Source organism: Lynx rufus, unplaced genomic scaffold (assembly GCF_022079265.1).
Source record: "Lynx rufus isolate CCGP_SWC_20201006 ecotype Redwood Valley unplaced genomic scaffold, mLynRuf1.p SCAF_7, whole genome shotgun sequence".
NCBI classification, from domain to species: Eukaryota; Metazoa; Chordata; class Mammalia; order Carnivora; family Felidae; genus Lynx; species Lynx rufus.
This window is the reverse complement of record NW_025814889.1, coordinates 100,557,323-100,577,515: the sequence shown is the minus strand read 5'-3', so window position 1 is coordinate 100,577,515 and position 20,193 is coordinate 100,557,323. Positions and strand designations below refer to the sequence as shown.

The 20,193-nt window shown below is 43.0% G+C and overlaps 1 protein-coding gene across 1 annotated transcript in view; it reads left to right on the top strand.

The window, feature by feature from the left end:
- Nucleotides 1–1,057: 1,057 nt before the first annotated feature.
- Nucleotides 1,058–20,193, top strand: part of E2F7 (E2F transcription factor 7) — a 38,221-nt gene continuing 19,085 nt past the window's right edge. Inside the window, exons 1-6 of the mRNA XM_047067413.1 lie at nucleotides 1,058–1,125; nucleotides 1,813–1,905; nucleotides 8,829–9,104; nucleotides 13,085–13,253; nucleotides 17,047–17,337; nucleotides 18,723–18,881. Coding sequence (XP_046923369.1) covers nucleotides 1,813–1,905; nucleotides 8,829–9,104; nucleotides 13,085–13,253; nucleotides 17,047–17,337; nucleotides 18,723–18,881 — 988 coding nt within the window. The 5' untranslated portion in view covers nucleotides 1,058–1,125. The remainder of the gene's footprint in view (nucleotides 1,126–1,812; nucleotides 1,906–8,828; nucleotides 9,105–13,084; nucleotides 13,254–17,046; nucleotides 17,338–18,722; nucleotides 18,882–20,193) is intronic.

Genomic DNA, 20,193 nt, shown 5'->3' with positions numbered 1-20,193 from the left:
GTTCTAAGCACTAATCTATTAAAACACACCATACATACACACACAGCTGTCTCTATCAATATCCATATTTCAAATAAGAAACTAAAGTTGAAGGAAGTGAAACACTTAATACAAATCAGCAAGTCGAGGAAATTTTCTCGACTACTTCCCGGAATGCTAGTGCATGCTGCAAAGAATTATTTAGTAAGTCTTTTCCCCCTTAATTATTGGCGATGTTCTTAAAAAGGAACACCAAAAAAACTCTTCCAGACTTAACAAGAAAGGAAAAGAAAGAAAAGGAAAAGAAAAAAAAACCAAAACAGCTGGTTGTGCTTGCAGTCTAGTTTCCAGGACTAACTGGCGTGCCATCTGCTCGCAGCATAGAGTGGTAACCATGGTTCACGTGCCACACCAGCGTGCGGTGTTAGGAAGTTTGCCCCAACAAGCCTGGACAACTTAGCTTCCGCGCAGGTTGCTGCGGGGAGGGGGTGGCGGCGGCAGCGTCCAGAGTGTGTATATCGTTTTTCCAAACTCCATCTGCTTTCCCCTCCCCTGGCTGTGCCCGCGGTACCCCAGCGCGGCAAGCCGAAGGGACAGGAGCGGGCCTTTTATGCATAACAAAAGAGCTCCCCTCCTCCTCCCGCCGCCCCCGCGCCGCCCCCACCTTGGCTTTCCCGCGGCCGCCCGGGCCCAAGTCCTCGGCAGGAATTGGCTCCCGGGCCCGAGGTTTCCAGGTACCCGGAAGGGGGAGGGGGCCGAGGCGGTAACAATTGGGCGGGTGAGGGCGAAACGCGCGGCCGGGAGCGCCAAGACTCCGAGGGGCGGCGGGCCCGGGCCGTGCCGCCGAGCGATTGGCCGGGGCCATCCCGGCGGCCGCCGCTGATTGGCTGATTCTCAAATTCGGTCTCAAGGCGCCAGAGGAGGTGTTTTAGCGGGGACTGCGATCCGGGGCTGGAGCGCTGGCGCTGCCCTGACACCGCGGGGTCCCCGCCAGCTCAGGGCGCTCGGAGCGGGGATCTGCGCGCCTCGCTTTCCCCGCCCGATGTCGCCGCCCGCCTGCTGATCTCCTCTCCCCGCTGGTCCCTCGCCGGTGTGGGATCGTGAAAGGTCCCCACAGAGGCAGGAAACCTCCTTCTCAAAGTGGGAGTAAGTAGCGTGCGGCCCTAAGCGCTGCGTGGAGGCGGGAATTGGGGTAAAAGGGGACCCCCCCTCCCTCCCAGGCTGCCAGCCTCCCTGGCTGGTGGAGATCGAGTCATTTCTGCCGCCGGACCAAGAGTGTGTGGGGTGTCCTGGCTCCAGCTCTCCCTCCCGTGAGGCAGTAGAGGGGACTTGTTCCTCACGATCTGGGGGGTTCATTGGAAGAGTTTATCCTTGGGGTCTGCTTGGAGGCCTGGGAAGGGGCTGCGTTAAGAGCTGAGTGCGTTTGGTCTAGCGATCAGGTTTCCCTCCCCCCGATTCAAAACCCCCTCAAAGCCGAATTCCTCCCAGTTCTTTGCGCCAAAATTAACTGACCTAGGAGACCCTGTGCTTTCTGACAGATTTGCCCTACACTCTTCTGACTTGGTAACTTTGTTTTGTGCTGTTGCTTTTCATAAACGATTACCAGTTTTGTCGATTTTTTGCCTTCTCAGGTTTTTAGTAATTATCAAACACACTTTAAGTGTTCGTGTTATTCATGTGCGTTTTAGAGTTGAGGGTGGCTGCACTCCTGGAAATTCCCAGGATGAGTTTAGAGAGGGGAAGTTCATGTTCACGAGCAAGTAATAAATATTTTTGTTGGAGGAGAAAACATCCAATTGTAAAATCATTTTCTAATGTAATTGTGCATTACAGATGGAGGTAAATTGTTTAACATTAAAAGACCTGATCAACCCCAGGCAACCCAGACTAGATTTTGCAATTGAAGATGGGGAAAATGCACAAAAGGTAAGTGCGCTTAAATACCTTATGCTCTAACATATTTAAGATGGTCATTTCTAATTCAGTGAAGTGTTTCGACATGGCACTTGTATTTCTCTTATAAACATAGTAATTAATATTGACGATCATTATAGAAATATACTTTTTTAAAAATGGAGGCATCCAAACCATTATTGTCGAGTTTCTCACTCACTGTGCAGTAGAAAGAGGCTGTTAGATGTAATGTTGAAACCAATTTATATGAATCGAAAATGTGCTGGACACTGCAACCAAAAATTTATACTTACAGTTGTCAAGAGTGGATTAGCTCATGCTGTGCAGGAATGTTACCCCTTGGGTCCTGGAATATAGACTGTACATTGTAAATACTGGATATTTAAAGTGCTGTGACGTGTTCTTCATACCAATGAACCCTCTCCTAGCGACTATTCCATTCACCCAAAATTAAGACCTGTGCCACCCATATATAGGGAGATAAAATGACTTAGCCCACTAGCATACTCTGAATATTTTACAGTGCTGCTCCTGGTTCTGTACTGAGCCTTTCTCTCTCTTTCTGCACCCCTTGTGACTTTTAAGACCATGGTTGTGTCTTCAAGACCCATAACGAAGTGGCCATTGTAATGTCTAAACTGTCACCATCCCCACATCGGCACAGCTGCACTCACCAGCTAGTGCCCTACGGAAAAGGTGTAATAGCTTGTTAGTGAATGTCTAAGCATTTTTAGGCAGAAGCCAAATATATAACAGAAACTTTGAATACAAATCTGAGCATAGCAACTTACTTGGGCATTGCACTTCTCTAGGCTCCTTGTCTTTAGTTTTAGACTTGCCATCAACAATGAAACTGTCTGGTTGCAAAGCACCTCTTATGTGGACCTTTGAAAAATACTTGACAACCATTAATTTTGGATAGGTGTGCAACTGTATGTTTTGTAGTGTTGTTGTTTTTTTTTTCCTAGCCTTCAAATTTTTTTTGTTAGGAAAAGAAGGATACCAAAACGTTGTTGTTTTCAAGAGGACTTTCTAAAAATGAACCTAAGCCATATGAGGATGGAAATGCCCAGACTTTAAAATGTATATTGAGAGTTTTGGCTTTGGGATTTTCAGAGCAAAACTTTTTGTTTTCCTTTATAATTTGGATGGAATAGCTTTGAAGGAATGTGTATGCATTTATATAAAGCCTGAGTTAGCGTCTACTTCTTTCCTTCTGGGTCAGTGATTTTTTTTATCAAGTGCCTTCCACAAGGCCATTCTACTCTGGTTGGTATCAGTGAGTACTGTTTGCAGATGAACTTTCCCATTTTAATAGGTGTGGAGAATAACTCAAATGACTCCACAAAGAGGTTGGAAAAGTGGTTAAAATTTTTAAAATGGATTGTATGAGCAGGGATTATTTCACCTCTCAAAGAGAAGGCAAGGAATGAGAATAGTGCTTCTGCCCAGAGCCTAGGTGGAGCTTTCGTCTCCTTTTCACATTGCTGTGTAGTAAACGAAGGAGGATTTCTAGGGATGGCGAGAACGTGGGATTTGCAGTAACAGAGATCTGGGTTTGATTTCCTGCTCTGCCATTTATTAGCTCCATAACCTTGAACTAATATATTTATTCAGTCACTCAATAAATATTTATATTCCAGGTGCTGAGATACAGTAGTTTAAGTTTCCTAACCTCTCTAAGCTTATTTTTTTCTTCCATAAATTGGAGCTAATAAATAGCACCTCCCTCTTTAGGTGTTTGTAAAGTACCCAGCAACACATACTGTTCACACTGTACTCAGTGACAACGCAAAGATAAACATAGAGGCCGTGAGAGACTTTCTGGGACTCAGATGCAAAACTACCCAACTGTACTATCATTTGCCAAGTGCCATCACAGAAGTGGGAACAAAATGTTTGGCAAAATAACAGAGGAGGAAATACATTCACAGGGAATCCCGGGAGATTTGGGAAGCTTCACAGAGCAGGTAACATCTGGGCTAACCACGCCTCCATGCCTGAGGACGTTCAGCCTACAGAAAAACAGGAGTGAGCAGAACGGACATTGTAGGCAGAGGAAATAATGTGAGGTGCAGGTGTTCTAGAAATGTTCAAGATACTCAGAATGGCCAGAAGCTGATGGTGTTGAATTGTTGCTTGAAAGCCTCTGAGAGATGCCTGGCACAGTGTTTTGTGGGTCAGCTGGCATTTAGAGGATTTCTCTTTCTTGACTTTCTACACATTGGTCAAGAACTAGAAGTACTGTATGATGCATGCATCTTCTTGCTACTTACGGAGGAATTTTTTTTTAAGTGTACAGTTTTCAGTTTCATTACCCACATTTCCTGAGCCCAGTTGTGAGGTAATAAACAAGACTCTCCTCTTAAGTTGTGTACAGAGCATTTGGGGAGGACAAAAGAAGAAAATGGATGGGTTGGCATGCAGGGGTGAGCAATAAGGATTGAGCTACCGGGGTGCTTTGTGAAGGAGATAAACCTGAACAAGGGCTTGAAGGGATGAATGTTAAGACTTAGGCAAGTGGAGAGGGAGGCAACTGGTAAGAAGTAGCAATGAGCAGATACATTTGGGGACAGTGCCCAGACTTAGTGGGCACAAGTTTTCTTTGAAGGTCATTCATCATTTTTAGGAGTGATTGAGAGAGAAGGGAAGGTCAGTTTGAGCTATGTATCTGTACCTGTGTGATTACAGGTAGATAAATGTGTGCAGGAGGCACTGGTTGCCTGACTTTGGAATTCATGAAAGGTCCTAGCCAGATACAAACTTGGGAACTGTCAACATTCAGGTTGGTTTTAAAGCCCTGTACATGAGGATGAGTGAACTGTCCCAGAGAGAGCGAACAGAGAGGAGTGGAGAGCTGAGGTTCTAAGAGTAGAAAACGAGGAACCAACGAAGGAGACTGAGAAGTAGGGAGAGAACCAAAAGAAAAAATGTGCTGTTTCCAAAGGGCTGCATGTTTCATAGAGCAAAGAATAGTCAACAGTCTCAACCTATACAGTGAGGTCAAATGAGGTGTTTTACTGTTGATTTGGCAAGTGAGAGGCGACCTAGATGAGACCAGTGGGAACCCCTGGGAGACGGGCAGAGGAAAGCCCTTGGTGTGGATTACTCATTCTAGAAAGTGTGCTCTGAAGAGAAGGAGAGTTTGTTAGTCAAAAGCTAGAAAGAGACGCTTCCTAACATGTCATCTTTGCAGTGAGCCTTAAACCATAGGTCGAGTTTCAAGGGGCAAAGCTTCACCAATAGCATTAAAGACAAAGTAACGGTGCAGGGCAGGTTTGAAGAAAAGCAAGTGCACTGTTTGGGCACAAGGTAGAATAATGCATGAGATAGAACTGGAAAAGCAGTTGGCAAAATATTGCCAAGGGCCCCAACAAGGCTGATATCTGCACATATTATTTGAGGTAACGTGATCAAAGCTATATCTGAGACCCAAGCAAGACGGGAACCAAGATCTTATTACACAGCTTTTCTATGGCGGCATACAGCAGAGTCGAAGTACTGGTATAATTCATAACAAATATTTGTATAGCACTCAGGTGACAAACTGCCTTCACCTTCATTATCTGAGCCCATCCTCACAGCACCTCTATGGCAGGTAAGCGAGGCTATGTTGTGTCCATTTGCATATGAGAATTGGAGAGCCTGTTTCAGGGTTACATTTCTCCAGGCCCTCTCTAATCGAAGAAGCCACTTCCAGGGTGTTGCACTTAGATTTACCGACAGGCAGATCGGACACGGAGGTAACGTGCTGGAGGCTTGTTAGGGGTGCTCTGGGGAGCCACGTCTGTGGGTAGGAAGGGAAGGCAGCAGAACTAGACAGAGGGAGAAGCGGATCTGAGACAGTCTCAGGGGAAGTCTGGAGTTTACCCAACTAGGAGTTCTAGAATGACCCCTCAGAGTCATCCTGAGTGGGGGCAAGCCTGGCTAGGCTTTTACATGTCAGCGCTACCTCTATTGGCATCTAGGACAGTCCGGGTCTCCCTGGGAAGTTATGATTCTGGAGGACTCCGCCCTCTCAGACTGGTGAAGGGCTTCTAGCATCAGGGGAAATGAGTCATTCATTCCTGAAGAGATCTCAGCACATCCCTGTGTCCACCACACAGCTGGGGAGCCTGGTTGGAAAGTTGTAGAGATAGATTCTTTAGTTGGAACCCCTTATTTTATTGATAAGGAAACTTGGGCCTAGACAGAACAATTTGTCCAGTATCAAAAAGACCCAGAGCGGAGACAAAAACCAGGTTTCCAGTCTCATTCTAACTTCCTTTCCACTTATACAGTGTTAGGACTACAGGCTAGACAGACAGATGAAGCAGTTGACTTTAGATTACAGTTGACTTTCTGCCCATCTGAGATCTCAGCATAAAAATTTGCTCGGCATTCTTTTTTCTCTTGATGTAGAGGTGTGTACAGTCATAACCTCGCAGGTAACCTAATTCCCCTCCAACTTTAAGTATTAAACTGTAGTAAAAATATATCAAAGTGTTGAAGGAAATAATCCATCTAAATAGTTCCTCCATAGGGCAAAAGTAGGAGCTCATTACTCCTTTGAGAATAGGTAGGTCTGCTAGAGGGAGCACAGAAGGAGTGTGCATCTCTGTAACCTCAGTGAGGCTGGCCCACACCCTCTATCACAGGGATACTTTTTGGAAAATGAGATAATCAAGGCACAGTGTTCTGTCAGCACCCATAAGGGGCAAGGCACTGTGCCAAAAAAACTATGAGGAATGAGCCATATGGAACTTGATTCCTGACCTCCAGAAGTGCACAGTCACATTAATGAGTCAAGACACGCACCTAGGAAGTTAAATAGCAATATGACACATTGTGTTGTATTAGCTCTGAGTGCCAGAATGGACGGTAACAAAGAATGGGAAAGAGGGGAACAGGTAACAGCTAGGTTTTACTGAGGGCTCACTATATGCCAGGAACTACTCTAATAACCCTTGAGGTTGGTATTTTTATGGACTTCATTTTCAGTTGAGAGAATTAGAATATAGTGAGACAAGCAGCTTGCCCACGCTGATAAGCAGCAGAGACAGGTAAGCTGGCCCAAGAGCCTGCGTGCATAACTGCTTCCCCATACTGCCTCTCCATAGTGCCAGTGGGGATCAGTGGCCTGCTCAGTACCTTTTGTTGATCCAACAAAAGTTTGCACCCACGATAAGCTCACTTCTAGATGCAAGATTTCAGAAACTTCTGCTGTCAGCTGTTTCTTGCATACCAGTAACTTTTATACTGAATGAAGGTTGTATGTGACCTTCAAGTTATTTAACCTCTCTGTGCCTCAGTTTCTTCATCTGTAGACTGGAAAAATGATAGTACCTAGATCACAGGATTGGATGAGGTGTTAATATATGTAAAGTACATAAAACGCGGTGTGGTCCATAGTAAACACTTAATACTTTCCCCTCAGAATTCCCTTGTAGAAGACTTCATCAGAACTGCACATTAGTACGGATGTGTTAAGAGATATGGGTAGATGCAGTGCTCCAGGCTGGCTGTTTCTGCTGCGTGGTGGGAAACCATCCCCCCCCATCCCATTCCCTCCTCTCCCCCCACCCCAGTGACACCGGGGCAAAACCTCACCATGGCCAGCCAGCAGCTTTTGCTGATCCAAGGAACAAGAGATGCCGCCCCCGCCCCCCAGCACAGACTCCAGGGGCTCCCAATCTTCTTTTCCTCTCTTCATATGTTGCTCATTGGTGGGAAAGCACCTTTCTTAAAGGACTGCTTAGCGGAAATCCAAGCACACAGTAGCTACAGGATGCTACATATATAGGAAAAGCATATATATATGGAATATATATATATATATTTTCCTATAGGAAAAGCATATATAGGATGCTACGTATATAGGAAAAGCTGTAGGACAAACCTTTAGCTCATCCACCTTCATCATTATGTAAAATGCAATTGCTTGGAGGTGAATTCTGCTACAGAAAGAACAGAATCTTTCCGTTTTTGAATGATGGGTCCTTATTTTAGGGGAAAGAAACTTGTTTTCATTACTTGGTATTTCCAAATGTGGCTTCCATTCACTTAGTCCTTTTTCAAAGTGGACTAAGGGACATAATGGACCCATCACTGCTCTTTTCTTATAATTACCTAAGGCGGTCTACTCAAAGTGTGATCTGGGGACAGGTGCTAGCCCACAAACTATTGCTAAACCGTAAAAAATTAAGACCAGAATTTGAAAGGCAGGCACTTAGAAAGCTCTGTAACAATTTGATCTTGCCCCCCTGTGGCATCTAAGCCCATGATCAGTGGTCTCTTCCTAGTGAACAGGCTGTAGGTTGTTTGAGTGACAAACTCACATGGAGAGTTACAGGTGGTGGAAAATGCATATAAGTCCTGTGAAGTGAAACTACATATCAGTATGTGGGAGTTTGGAAATAAAAAACCCTGGCCCTTCACCATGGATAGTTTGAGAAGTACTGCTCTAAGGGAATAACAGCCCTTCCATGTTGGTTTGAAATGTGGCATTTTGTTGGATACTTTTCCATTGGTTGGTCCTGCTACAAATTTCTAAATTAGCACCAGTGAACACTGAACTACAAAAGCATAACTGTACTGCACTAGTTAGTGCAAACTCGTAAATGGAGAAGCAGTATGGACTCAGCCCACATTTGCCCTTATTATCATCCCCAACAATTACAAGCATCTACCAGGGGTACATACACTCAACTTCTTTCCCAGAGCTGCCATGAGAAGTGTATTTAAAAGCAGTAGATGATAATCATGTTCTCACTGAACCACTGTTGGATTCCATGAATCCTTCAGTCTATTTTCATTAGTCCTAGCCTGGTATTTTTCAGCAGTGAATATATGGTCTCTTTGTATTTTCATGTCTCGGTGAATCATGGGAACAAAATGCTCTTAGCTTATACCTGCCCTTTCTGTTTCTTACTAAAAGGTCTCTTTTTTTAAAATAGGAAAATATATTTGTTGATCTCTCAAGGATGGCCCCGAAGACTCCAATAAAAAATGAACCAATTGATTTATCAAAGCAAAAAATTTTCACTCCAGAAAGAAACCCCATTACTCCAGTTAAGCTTGTTGACAGACAGCAGGCAGAACCATGGACGCCCACAGCTAACCTGAAGATGCTCATTAGTGCTGCCAGCCCTGACATAAGAGACCGGGAGAAGAAAAAGGGACTGTTCAGACCCATTGAAAACAAGGATGATGCCTTTACAGACTCTCTGCAGGTAAATAGGCTGTGTGTCTCAGGCTTTATAGAAATTTTTTTTAAGTTTATTTATTTTGAGGGAGACAGAGACAGTGTGAGTGGGGAGGGGCAGAGAAAAAGGGAGAGAGAGAATCCCAAGCAGGTTCTGCACTGTCAACATGGGGCCGATGTGGGGCTCAAACCCGTGAAACCACAAGACCGTGACCTGAGCCGAAACCAAGAGTCAGAGTCTTAGCCGATGGAGCAACCTAGGCACCCCAGGCTTTATAGAATTTTAAACTCTTTACTTAATAACTTAAAAGTCATAGGATTCTCAGTTTTTCAGTTACCATTGAGCCAAAGGCGGTATTAAACTTAATGTCTTCCTCTCTTCTTTTTTTTTTTTTTAATGGCATGTCAGATGTCTGTAATGGTAAAATACTTTTAGGCAGGCGGTATCTTTCATCCACAAATCCCTGCTGTTTACAGATATCAAAATATGCCAAAACTTAATATCTTACTTCTAGCTGAAATGGAATTCTCACTCTGTGTCTTATTTTTTTCATAATGAATGTTTTTTTTTTCTCTTCTATATGCTACTCCCTTGACTACTCCCAGTATACATTTAAAAATGATAATTTTTAAAGCAGAACTGTTTCATAATTTTGATTTAATGAAAAAGTTTGGACTTTTTTTAATGCTGCTGTGAATTATAATTTTTCTCTGATTTTGAGGGTAGCAGTTTATTTTAGACTTTGGAAATTTCATTATTTTTATATATGTTGAAGTCTTTGGTTTGGGGCCTTAAAGGTAAATCATCTTTAAATTATCTGTCCCATGGAGAACCAGAGCTATTGAATAAGCAGCATATCTATACTTTAAAGAAAAAAAAAAATCAATGGTCAATAATTTTCACTCTCCCATTAAACATTTTCACTCTCCCATTAAACCTTTTCCCAGGCTTGCTAAGAAAAGTTACAGATTTGAATGTTATTTCTCTTCTATTTTTCCTCCTTTTGGTAGACTTTTTATGCTATAAAAATTACCAAAATGAAGAAATTGAAAAAGAAGAGAAAAAGATATCCTGAATTACAACATGAAATTAATAGAACAAAATGAAGTGAATCTGGTATACTTCATTGCAGTGACAGAGCTAACTAATAGATTTTTCCATGTAACTAAATACAAATCAGACCATACTTTGAGAACCACCGCTCCAGAGAAACTCCTGTGTGTATACACCAAGAGACACGAACAAGAATATCATAGCAGCACAGTTCCTGTTAGTGCACACTGGAAACAACACACATGGCTATGAGTAGGAGAATGGATAACTAAATTGTGGTATATTCATACAGTGGAATATCAAACAGCAGTGACAATGAGAGAAAATCATAGCTACATGCAAGAACGTGGATGAATCATAAAGACGTATGTTGATTGAAAAGAGCAAGTTTCAGAAGACTACTAGTTTCAATTTTACAAACACTAAAAACCCAAACCAAACAAAACCTAAGCAATATTTTATATAGGAATATATCCATATGTGATAGGATTATTTGAAAATGGCCATGAAATGATACATGCAAATTTAGGAGAAAGGTTACTCTGTGGGGTAGGCAGATGTAAATTAATAGTATTGTTCTGGTTTGGGGCATTAAAGATATTATGTACATGGTAAGTATATTTTATATGACCAAATATTCTATCAAAAGGTAGTAAAAAATCAATTTAAAGAAGATATTCCTCAGTAATTTTTAGGAATATGAAAGGATTCTATGACCAAAAAATTTGAGAACTACTGTTCTAGGGTACACATCTAGTAGTGAAATGATTAGGTCATTGGATATGCAAATATGCACAAAGTAATTGCTTTCCCAAGTGCTGTTCTCATCCACCAATAATGTACGAACATTTATTGATTCACTTCTCTGACACTTGACACTGTGAAATTTATTAATTTCTGCCGATCGAATGGGTGTACAATTGTGTATTATTGTGATATTCACTTGCTTTTCCTTGGTTACTCATGAGGCTCAGCCTCTTTCGACATATTTACTGGCCACCATGTTGTTTTTTCCCTTTTCTGTGAAGTGTTTCTGCATGTTCTTTGCTGATGTTTATTATTCATTTTTCCATACTGGTTTGTAGGAGTTTATTGTATGTTCTTGAAATACCTTTATCAGTTCTGTTACATTTCAACTTACTGCTTGTGTTTTTTCATGTTGTATATTATAATCAATTGTTCCTGCACTATTTATTCAGTCCCTCCTGCTCTCCCAAGTGGTCATTGCTATCTCTGTGGTATGTCAAAGTTCTTTTCATGTATGTATATGTTTCTTGGCTCTCTTCTGTTCCATTGGCCAATTAATGCATACCTACACCAATACCATATGGTAATAAGCCTTGATATCAGGTAAAGCAAGACTCTCATTTTTGCTTCAGAGTGTGTGGGCTATTCTTTGCCTTTTGTTCCTCCATATATACTTTAGATTGGATTTTTTTAATGTTTATTTTGAGAGAGAGTGTGTGCATGCACATACACGAGTGGAGGAGGGGCAGGCAGAGAGAGAGGGAGAGAGAGAATCCTACGCACACTCCATGCTCAGCACGGAGCCCAATGCAGGGCTCGATCTCACAAACCATGAGATCATGACCTGAGCTGAAGTCGGACCCTTAACCGACTGAGCCACCCAGGCGCCCCACAGCTGATTTTTTAAATCTCTTTTTAAATCTGCCTTTATAGCTACTTTGTTAAATTCACTTATTATTTTAAATAATTTGAGATACTTTTGAGTTTTTTATATAAACAATCATCTTCTGCAAAGTGAAAGTTTTGCTTCTTCTTTTCTAATCCCTGTGCCTCAGTTTCTTTTTCTTGTCCTCAGGCACTGGCTAGGATCTTCAATATGATATAGAAGAGGAACAGTAATAATGGGCATCCTTATCATTTTCCAGATTTTAAGGGAATACTTCCAAGATTTTTCCATTAAGACATGTGTTTGCAGTTGGGTTTTTATGGGTACACTTTATTAAAGAAATTCTCCATTTCTGGTTTTCTAAGAGCATTTTTAAAAATCATGAATGGGTGTTAAATTTATCAAATGCTTTTTTCTGAAGCCCATTGAGATAATCATACCACTTTCTTCCTTGAATCAGTTCGTTGAAAAGCCTTTTTTACTGGGGCGCCTGGGTGGCTCAGTCAGTTGAGCGTCCCGACTTCAGCTCGGGTCATGATCTCATGGTCCATGAGTTCGAGCCCCTTGTCGGGCTCTGTGCTGACAGCTCAGGGCCTGAAGCCTGTTTCAGATTCTGTGTCTCCCCCTCTCTCTCTGCCCCTCCCCTGCTCATGCTCTGTCTCTCTCTGTCTCAAAAAAAAAAAAATAAAAACATTAAAAAAATAATAAAAAAGAAAAGTCTTTTACTTTTGCGGCTTGAACTGAGCCTTTCTCAAATGTGGGTTGCTGAGACAAGGATACCACGTTAGTATCCTTACAAAAAGAATAAAGAGGAGTAAGACTTAGCTGCCCTTGTTCAGTTCCTTGAACCTTGGTCAGTTGTAAAAAATAAAACACATTGGTGACGCAATGCAGGCCAGTGAATCTCAGAATTTTATGTCAATAGGAATTACCCAGGACCTAAATTCTGATACATCAGGTCTTGGATGGGGCAAGCTCCCGGTGATGCCGATCTATAGGTCTAGTGAGCACATTCATAGCAAGGGTGTAGCAAGCTGTAAATGACTATTTTTCATTTTTTAAGCTTTTAACCAATAGACTCACCCTCAAGTTTCAAAGGAGGAAAACATCAGTCCAAAGAAAACAACCAATAAAATGTTAAGAAAATTGGATTAGGTAATGAATATATTTTAACCAGAATCTAGAATGCTGTGGACTGGGATGTCCCCCCAGGTTTGCCAATAACTCATTAGTCCATGCATTTCTTCTGCATTTTTCATGCAATTTCTCCACATGCAATTTCGGTGACATCTCTCCTCTCCCTTTTGTCTGCCCTTTGCAGCTTGATGTTGTTGGGGACAGTGCTGTGGATGAATTTGAAAAGCAGAGGCCAAGCAGAAAACAGAAAAGTCTAGGACTCCTGTGCCAGAAGTTTCTAGCTCGCTATCCAAGTTACCCCTTGTCAACCGAGAAAACAACCATCTCCCTGGATGAAGTTGCTGTCAGTCTTGGTATGTATCATCAGATTACCTGGAGGCCCGTCTCCAGTCACAGTGGGAAACTGGTTTCCTCGGGCAGGCCAAAGTCTTCAGATAGCTTCTCATTAAGTAAAGACTGGGCTCCCGAAGGATGAGGACAGAGGAGCAGGTAGCGCTTCCTTCTGTCATCTAATTTCTCATCCTCATGCAGAGGATTTCAGGGAGTCTTCTAGGCCTGAGGGTCAAACAAAAATTTGTGTTTTTTTTAACCTCGTAAAATATTTGTATAAAAGACTCACGTTAAAAACATATCACTTGTAATTTCATATTATTGCAGGCAGACAAAACACATTTTAAAATAGCTTGCTGTTTATTTTTAAAAATGCTTCTAAGATTTCAGACCTGGTATTACTTCTGTTATCAAATAGGATTTGAGAGCAAGAGCGTTATGTTTGAAGCCATACAGTGTGATACAGCGAGCCTGTCAAGCTGGAGGAAGCACATCCGGACATAACTCAAACAGCTAACCTTCTAACAAAGAGGAGTACATGTGTTCACATGGCATGGGTGTGTGTAATGTGCAGTGGGGTATGGGCTGTAAATGTGAAGACAGCTGCCTCAGAGTAGAGACCCCTAGTGGGCATGGGTTGCAGTTGGTCCCAGGATAAACATGTTGACAATCTTAACTAAGCAGAAATCACAGTGATTTGAAGGTATAGGGTGTCCCCTTAAAAAATAAGGTTTTACACACAGAAGAAAAGAAAAAAAATCAACTAAACAGGCTTTATGATAGATTATATTTTTAATTTGTTTATTCTCTTTCTTCCCCTAGCCCTGACAAATGTGCCCCAGTAGATGACTGGCCATCTGAATTATTCAAACTGATGGCTAAAACTGTTTTAGTTGCTAGAAACTGAGGTAATGAGGCAGTGAATGTGATGGAAGGACCATGGGCTGGGCTTTGGATCAGATGGAGCTCTCCAATTTATAGGCTGTGAGAGTTTTTAAAAAGTTACTTAACCTGTTCCTGTCTGAAACACAAGGATCATAGCACCTACCTTGCAGAAACTTAGCAAAGTTTGGGGAGAATGTCAGCAACATGCCTCACTCAGGGCTGGGCATGGGTAACTCCTACTGTTACGTGGAACACTTTCTACTCAGCTCTTATTAGATCTCTCTCTGCCCTCCCCAAGCTATCCTGTCACCCTCTGGGAAAGGAAGTACAGTGCCTGGTTGGGGAGCCCAGAAGTAAAATACAGTATTTGGAGTCAGTGCCAATGAAACAAGAAAGGGAAAGTGACCCAGCGGATGAAGACTTAGGGTACACCCATTTGAGGCACAGGCCTAGAAACTAATCTTACACAGGATGAGGGTAAAACAGTAGCATACAGTGTCCTTACTGAGGTTCATGAAACCAGCTTCCTCCATATACCCAACTTCCATCCACGGACCTTGCACTAATGTCAGTGCAGAAGACAAAAGATTAGACAAAAACATCAAACAAGCTCCATCTCGGACTAAGGGAAGCATGGTAATAACTGATAAATCCGTGGGGGCGTACATAATGCCATGGCTAGGATTAACAGGATTACGCTGATACAAAAGGAAAAGGCTGGATGCTAGGAAAAACCTTCCTGACGGAGCAAGCCCCAGAGTAACCTGAAGGTCTCAAGACCTGTGAAATGGAACTTTTTAGTGCACGAGCCAGTAGACAGATAAACCCAGTCCAGATTGAAAGGCAGCTGCCACAGTGGCTTTTACCAATACCGCCTATTAAACACCCATTGTGCATATTAAACACTCATCTTACCTTCAAGCGGTCAGAATCTTCTTTTATTTTCCCTTCTTAGGATGTCTACTCACTAGATGGAGATTTAACAATTTGTATCTAATACAGAATCACAAAACAGCCCAGCATATGGCTGGCCCTGGGGTGTCTCAGTTGCGTTCACATGACATTTCTAATGGGAAGGTTTATGGAATGTTACACTCTAAACAAGATGTGTTAATATATGAAAACAGACTGGAATAAAAAAAAAAACAGGCAGATCTGGACAAGGGGCTGTTGACTGCCCCTGCCAGCACCTTCCAGCAGGCATCTGGCACCGAAGTCTGAGCTTCTGAGGATGAAGAGCCTTTCAGGGTCATGAGCCGAAATGTTCTGATGAACTGTGAAATGCCTCTTCCTGCAGATAATAGAACTTCGTTTCACCTCCAAAGTTTTCATCAGAATTTGATCAATTTCTCGTGTTAAATCTTTGAAGGGCCAGAAGCTACATTCACTAAGCCTGCTCTGATTATATAACGGCTCCTGGCAAGTGAACAGAAAGAGGACATCTTTGTAGCTGGACCAGTTTTCTGGGAGATGCCCGGAGGCTTTTATTATGGGTTCTCGGATGAGAGCAAAGGAGCCAGTGGGTTCCAAAAGCCTAAGGGCCTGTTGCTCAGCAGGATGAGTCACAGGAAAGTTTTAAAATCTGTTTATACTGTGACTTCTCATGCTAGCAGGGATTTTAGGTATTTCCAATGCTGTGCAGAAAGTATTTACAAAATAATACATAACAGTAGATAAAAATTGATACCCTACTGGAGACCCGTTACATTTATGGTCACATTTAATCCTCATCATCTAATGAGATAAATACTAAGGCATAGAAAGATTACCCAGGTAGTAAGGGATTGAGCAGGGATTCAAATCCAGGCAGTCTGACCTCAAAGTCCCCACACTTAACTCCTGTAAATATTTTTGGTAAATGTGGTAGACAGCCCTGTAACTCTAGCTATTTTGAGAGTGTTGGGAAAGTGGGTAGAGACTTGAAGAACTTCATGGTCAGCCAGTATTGTGCATAAAGAGTGTCTGTGCTTTACCCCTGGGCTGTTTAGCCCAAACGGCTGTGAATGGGAGCACGGGGACAGTTACCACCGGCCAAGCTATGAGCAAAAGGAGCCTCGTATGTTGTTCAGCCCTGGCTGTAGCTTCCTCCAGCAGCTTGAGAAGGGTGCCCAAGCTGTAGACTCCTAAGTTTCCAACGCAAAATAGGAAACAAAATATTTGCCATCTGTTTTCCTTCCTGGGCCATTAAGAAAGTTAACAACGATGGGGCGCCTGGGTGGCTCAGTCGGTTAAGCGGCCGGCTTCGGCTCAGGTCATGATCTCGAGGTCCGTGAGGGCTGTGAGTTCGAGCCCCGCGTCGGGCTCTGTGCTGACAGCTCAGAGCCTGGAGCCCGTTTCACATTCTGTGTCTCCCTCTCTCTGACCCTCCCCTGTTCATGCTCTGTCTCTCTCTGTCTCAAAAATAAATAAATGTTAAAAAAAAAAATTTTAAAAAAAGAAAGTTAACAACGATAATTATTCCACATCATTCAAACTCCAGGAAAGGATACGATTGTCCAAATGAGGTGTCACGCGTTGGACACAGTTTATTTTACAGTCTGCATAATTAGGAGTAGAAGTCAAAATCAACCAAACAGCATTCATCAGGTGTCCATTAGACATACTGGTACACGTGTTGCTCAATCCCACCTGTTTTAACGTGCTGAGGTGTTCACGTGGTTTACCTAACGGGTCTAAAGAAGAGACATACTAGTGTTGACGTAATAGAGATGCGACTATCCTCCATCTCTGGGTGGATGTTTTTTACCCTCGCTCTTTTAAGGGTTGGATCCCAAGAACATCCTTACAGGTTCGGTTTGTGGAGCATCCGCCCTTGCTGCGCATTGCCCTGGGCAGCATGTAGAGTAGCTTACAGACATGGTCCAGGCCCTCAAGGAATTTTTACTCAAAAATGTTTGCCTGCATGATTGTCGACTTCTGTTTTTCAAACAGGCGTTGAAAGGAGACGTATCTATGACATTGTAAATGTGCTGGAATCACTGCATCTGGTCAGCCGGGTGGCCAAGAATCAGTATGGCTGGCATGGACGGCACAGCCTGCCAAAAACCCTGAGGAGCCTCCAGAGACTGGGAGAGGAGCAGAAATATGAGGAGCAGATGGCACATCTCCAACAGAAAGAGCTAGAGCTGATGGATTATAAACTTGGAGAACGTAAAAAAGATGGCTGCCCAGATTCTCAAGATCAACAGTTACTGGATTTCTCTGAACCCGACTACCCCTCTTGTGAGTGCACCATAAAACTACACGAGTGATGGTTCCTTCCACAGAGATTCACTGCTAAGGCGGGAAGTGCCAGATCGACAGCCCTGGAGGGAGATGTCCTCCTGTTCTACCTACTGAAGAAAGGGGGACAGATGGCTCCCCCACTGGGCTTCCCACTCGACCTCACTTCAAGCCTATCTGGTGGCAGTTCACTTGGTACTTGGTGTGTTTGGACCACAGATCGCTAACGGCGCTCCCGTTTCTGATTGACAGCCCCATGCTGATTTCTGTTTGTGAGCCTTTAAGGAAATTTCACTTGGAAAGAAGTTATCTTTTCACAGAATTCAGTTTTTTAAATTCTATTTAGGGTAGATTACTTAGGAACAAACCCCGTTAGGAGAACACGTTGGTAAGAAAGATAGATAACCCCTGCTGTCATTTGATACAGAATTTTTTTTATTTATATCTACATTATTCTTCCCCTCCCAGCTCCTTTTGAGCCTCTTCCTGTTTTGACCACTGATCTTCATCATTCTTACCCTAAATCCCATTGCTAAGATGATAAAGTACAAGTATCACTCAACATTTCCCTTGCATATATAATAGGGATGGAAATGTGGGCCTGGTTTTCATTAGATTTACTGCCCCGTGCCTTTTAGCTCCACCCCATGAGCCAGTTCTTATACTAGTAACCAGAGGAGACAGCCATCTGTCAGGGATGGTTTGCCTGCCATATACAGCAACAGACATCTAATCAGTGTCTCTTACTCATTTACAGCTTAGTTCTTCACTTATTTCTGAAAAGCAATGGAAGAGGCGAGCGCCTACTGTGTTTAAGATATATTCTAGATATTGTGGGCACAGAGAAAGAAAAACAGAGTTCTTGCCTTTGAGGGAACAGCTGATGTTCTGAAAACAGTCTGTGAAGTCTACCCTTCCTTTTATCCTTCTGCATTCATCTTTTCAAAAAGTTGCTCCAGGAAAACTACCTCATGGATTTATTCTATGAAGTAGGAGTGTACAGCATTAAGAGTGGTTTCAGATATGCATTTCAGAGTTTATGCCTCCTGTAGAGTCATTTTCCAAGCCATAAGAAAACCCATCTCATTTCTTGAGGCGCCTGGCTGGCTCAGTCAGTAGAACATGCAACTCTTGATCTCAGGGTCATGAGTTCGAGTCCCACATTGGGTGTAGAGGTTACTTAAAAAAAAAAAAAAAAAAAGACAAAAATCCATCTCATTTGTTTACAAGCCATCTTTTTGTGCTGTGTGTCCAGTAAGCTTCTGCCTGTAACAAGACTGATCTTTCCATCTGCTGGTAGAGTTAGTAGTTCTGGCAAACTCTAAGTACCATCTTTCATGTGGTAAATTATATGTTTTGATGCTTTCATTTCATTCCCTTTGTAGCATCTGCAAACAGTAGAAAAGACAAGTCTCTGAGAATTATGAGCCAGAAGTTTGTCATGCTATTCCTCGTCTCCAAAACCAAGATTGTTACTCTTGATGTGGCTGCCAAAATACTGATAGAAGAAAGCCAGGATACCCCAGACCAGAGTAAATTTAAAAGTAAGCATCTTCATCTAAATCCACTTATAAGTACAAAAAGGGTGTCATATCATATATTGATATTTTCTGCCTGTGAGATTGAAGAAGAAATTGTTTTTGAGAAGTGCAGTCCTTCCTGCACTCACAAAGATTCTTGGGGCTGTGAGAGGTAAGTTAGTAAATACTACAATTCCCATTAAAGTTCTGTCCGATGCCTTTTCCTCGGCAGTTAGGATGGATGGTGGAAGCAGAATGCCATCCATCCCACAAATGCAGGTCAGGGAGGGTGTAAGATGCTTTGCGTTTCTCTTTAGTATTGCTGCTTCCAAGACAGAATGTCTGAGTTTTCTTTCCCCTTTTTTCCTCACCCCCTGCCTACTCTCCTGATGGGTGGAGATGAAAGTTGTCTGCAGGTAAGAAACAGAGGAATGACCAGGGTAGGGTAGGGGTGGTGGGATGAGGCCGCTGGGCAAGAATAGAGTTTCCGAGATTCGTACCCAGTGCATCTTCCTTTTCTGTCAAGCCTAGGTTGAGCCAAATGCCCTTGGCTGCCAGTAGCCCTTTCAAGGCCTGGGAAGCCATGATCTCAGCTTTCTGCTTTTTCTGTTTCCATTGGAGGTATAGGCACCCTGTGGGAGAAATGAGTAGGTAAAATGCAGCTCTATCAGAATTGGGAAGAAGATTGCATCTGGGGTGAATGTTTGATGTTCCTGGACCATAATCAGAGCTCCTCTGATTGATCTTAGATACAAAGTCAAGTGGGTTTCCTACCTGTAAATTGATTTCTTGAATGGACATTACTTTGTGGGTATTGCCCTGCCTGTCAGATGTCTTACCACCTCTTCTGAATGTCTCCTCTAGTACCTGCATTTTCAAATGTCTCTCCCCCAGCCCTCATAAGACTCAGGGAAGGACCACCCCTCCCCTCCCCCACTAGGTGGCCAGATGCCTGTCTTCAGCACAGCTGAACCTCATGACCTTGAGCCCCAACGGTCTTGTGTGCCCAAGAGCGCAGCCTCACGGGAAGCTCTGGGGAATCCCTGTCATTTTCACAGGCCAGCTGCCTGCTGGAGCTGGTGCCACCACCTCCTGCTGGGAGAAACTCAGAGCGAGCTTTTGACATGCCACACATCAGAATTACATTTACTAAGCTTTTAATTATAGCCCCTTTCCCTCCCTTGGCGTTCTTGAAATCTCGGCGCTCCCTGCAAATCTCGGTGCTCCCTGCTCATTACCAGGTGCCTCTCACAAGGGGTGTGAAGTTGTGGAAAAGGAAAGACACACTGACCTTCCCGTAGTATGTGTCTTTAGATACATCAGATCCATAAATCTC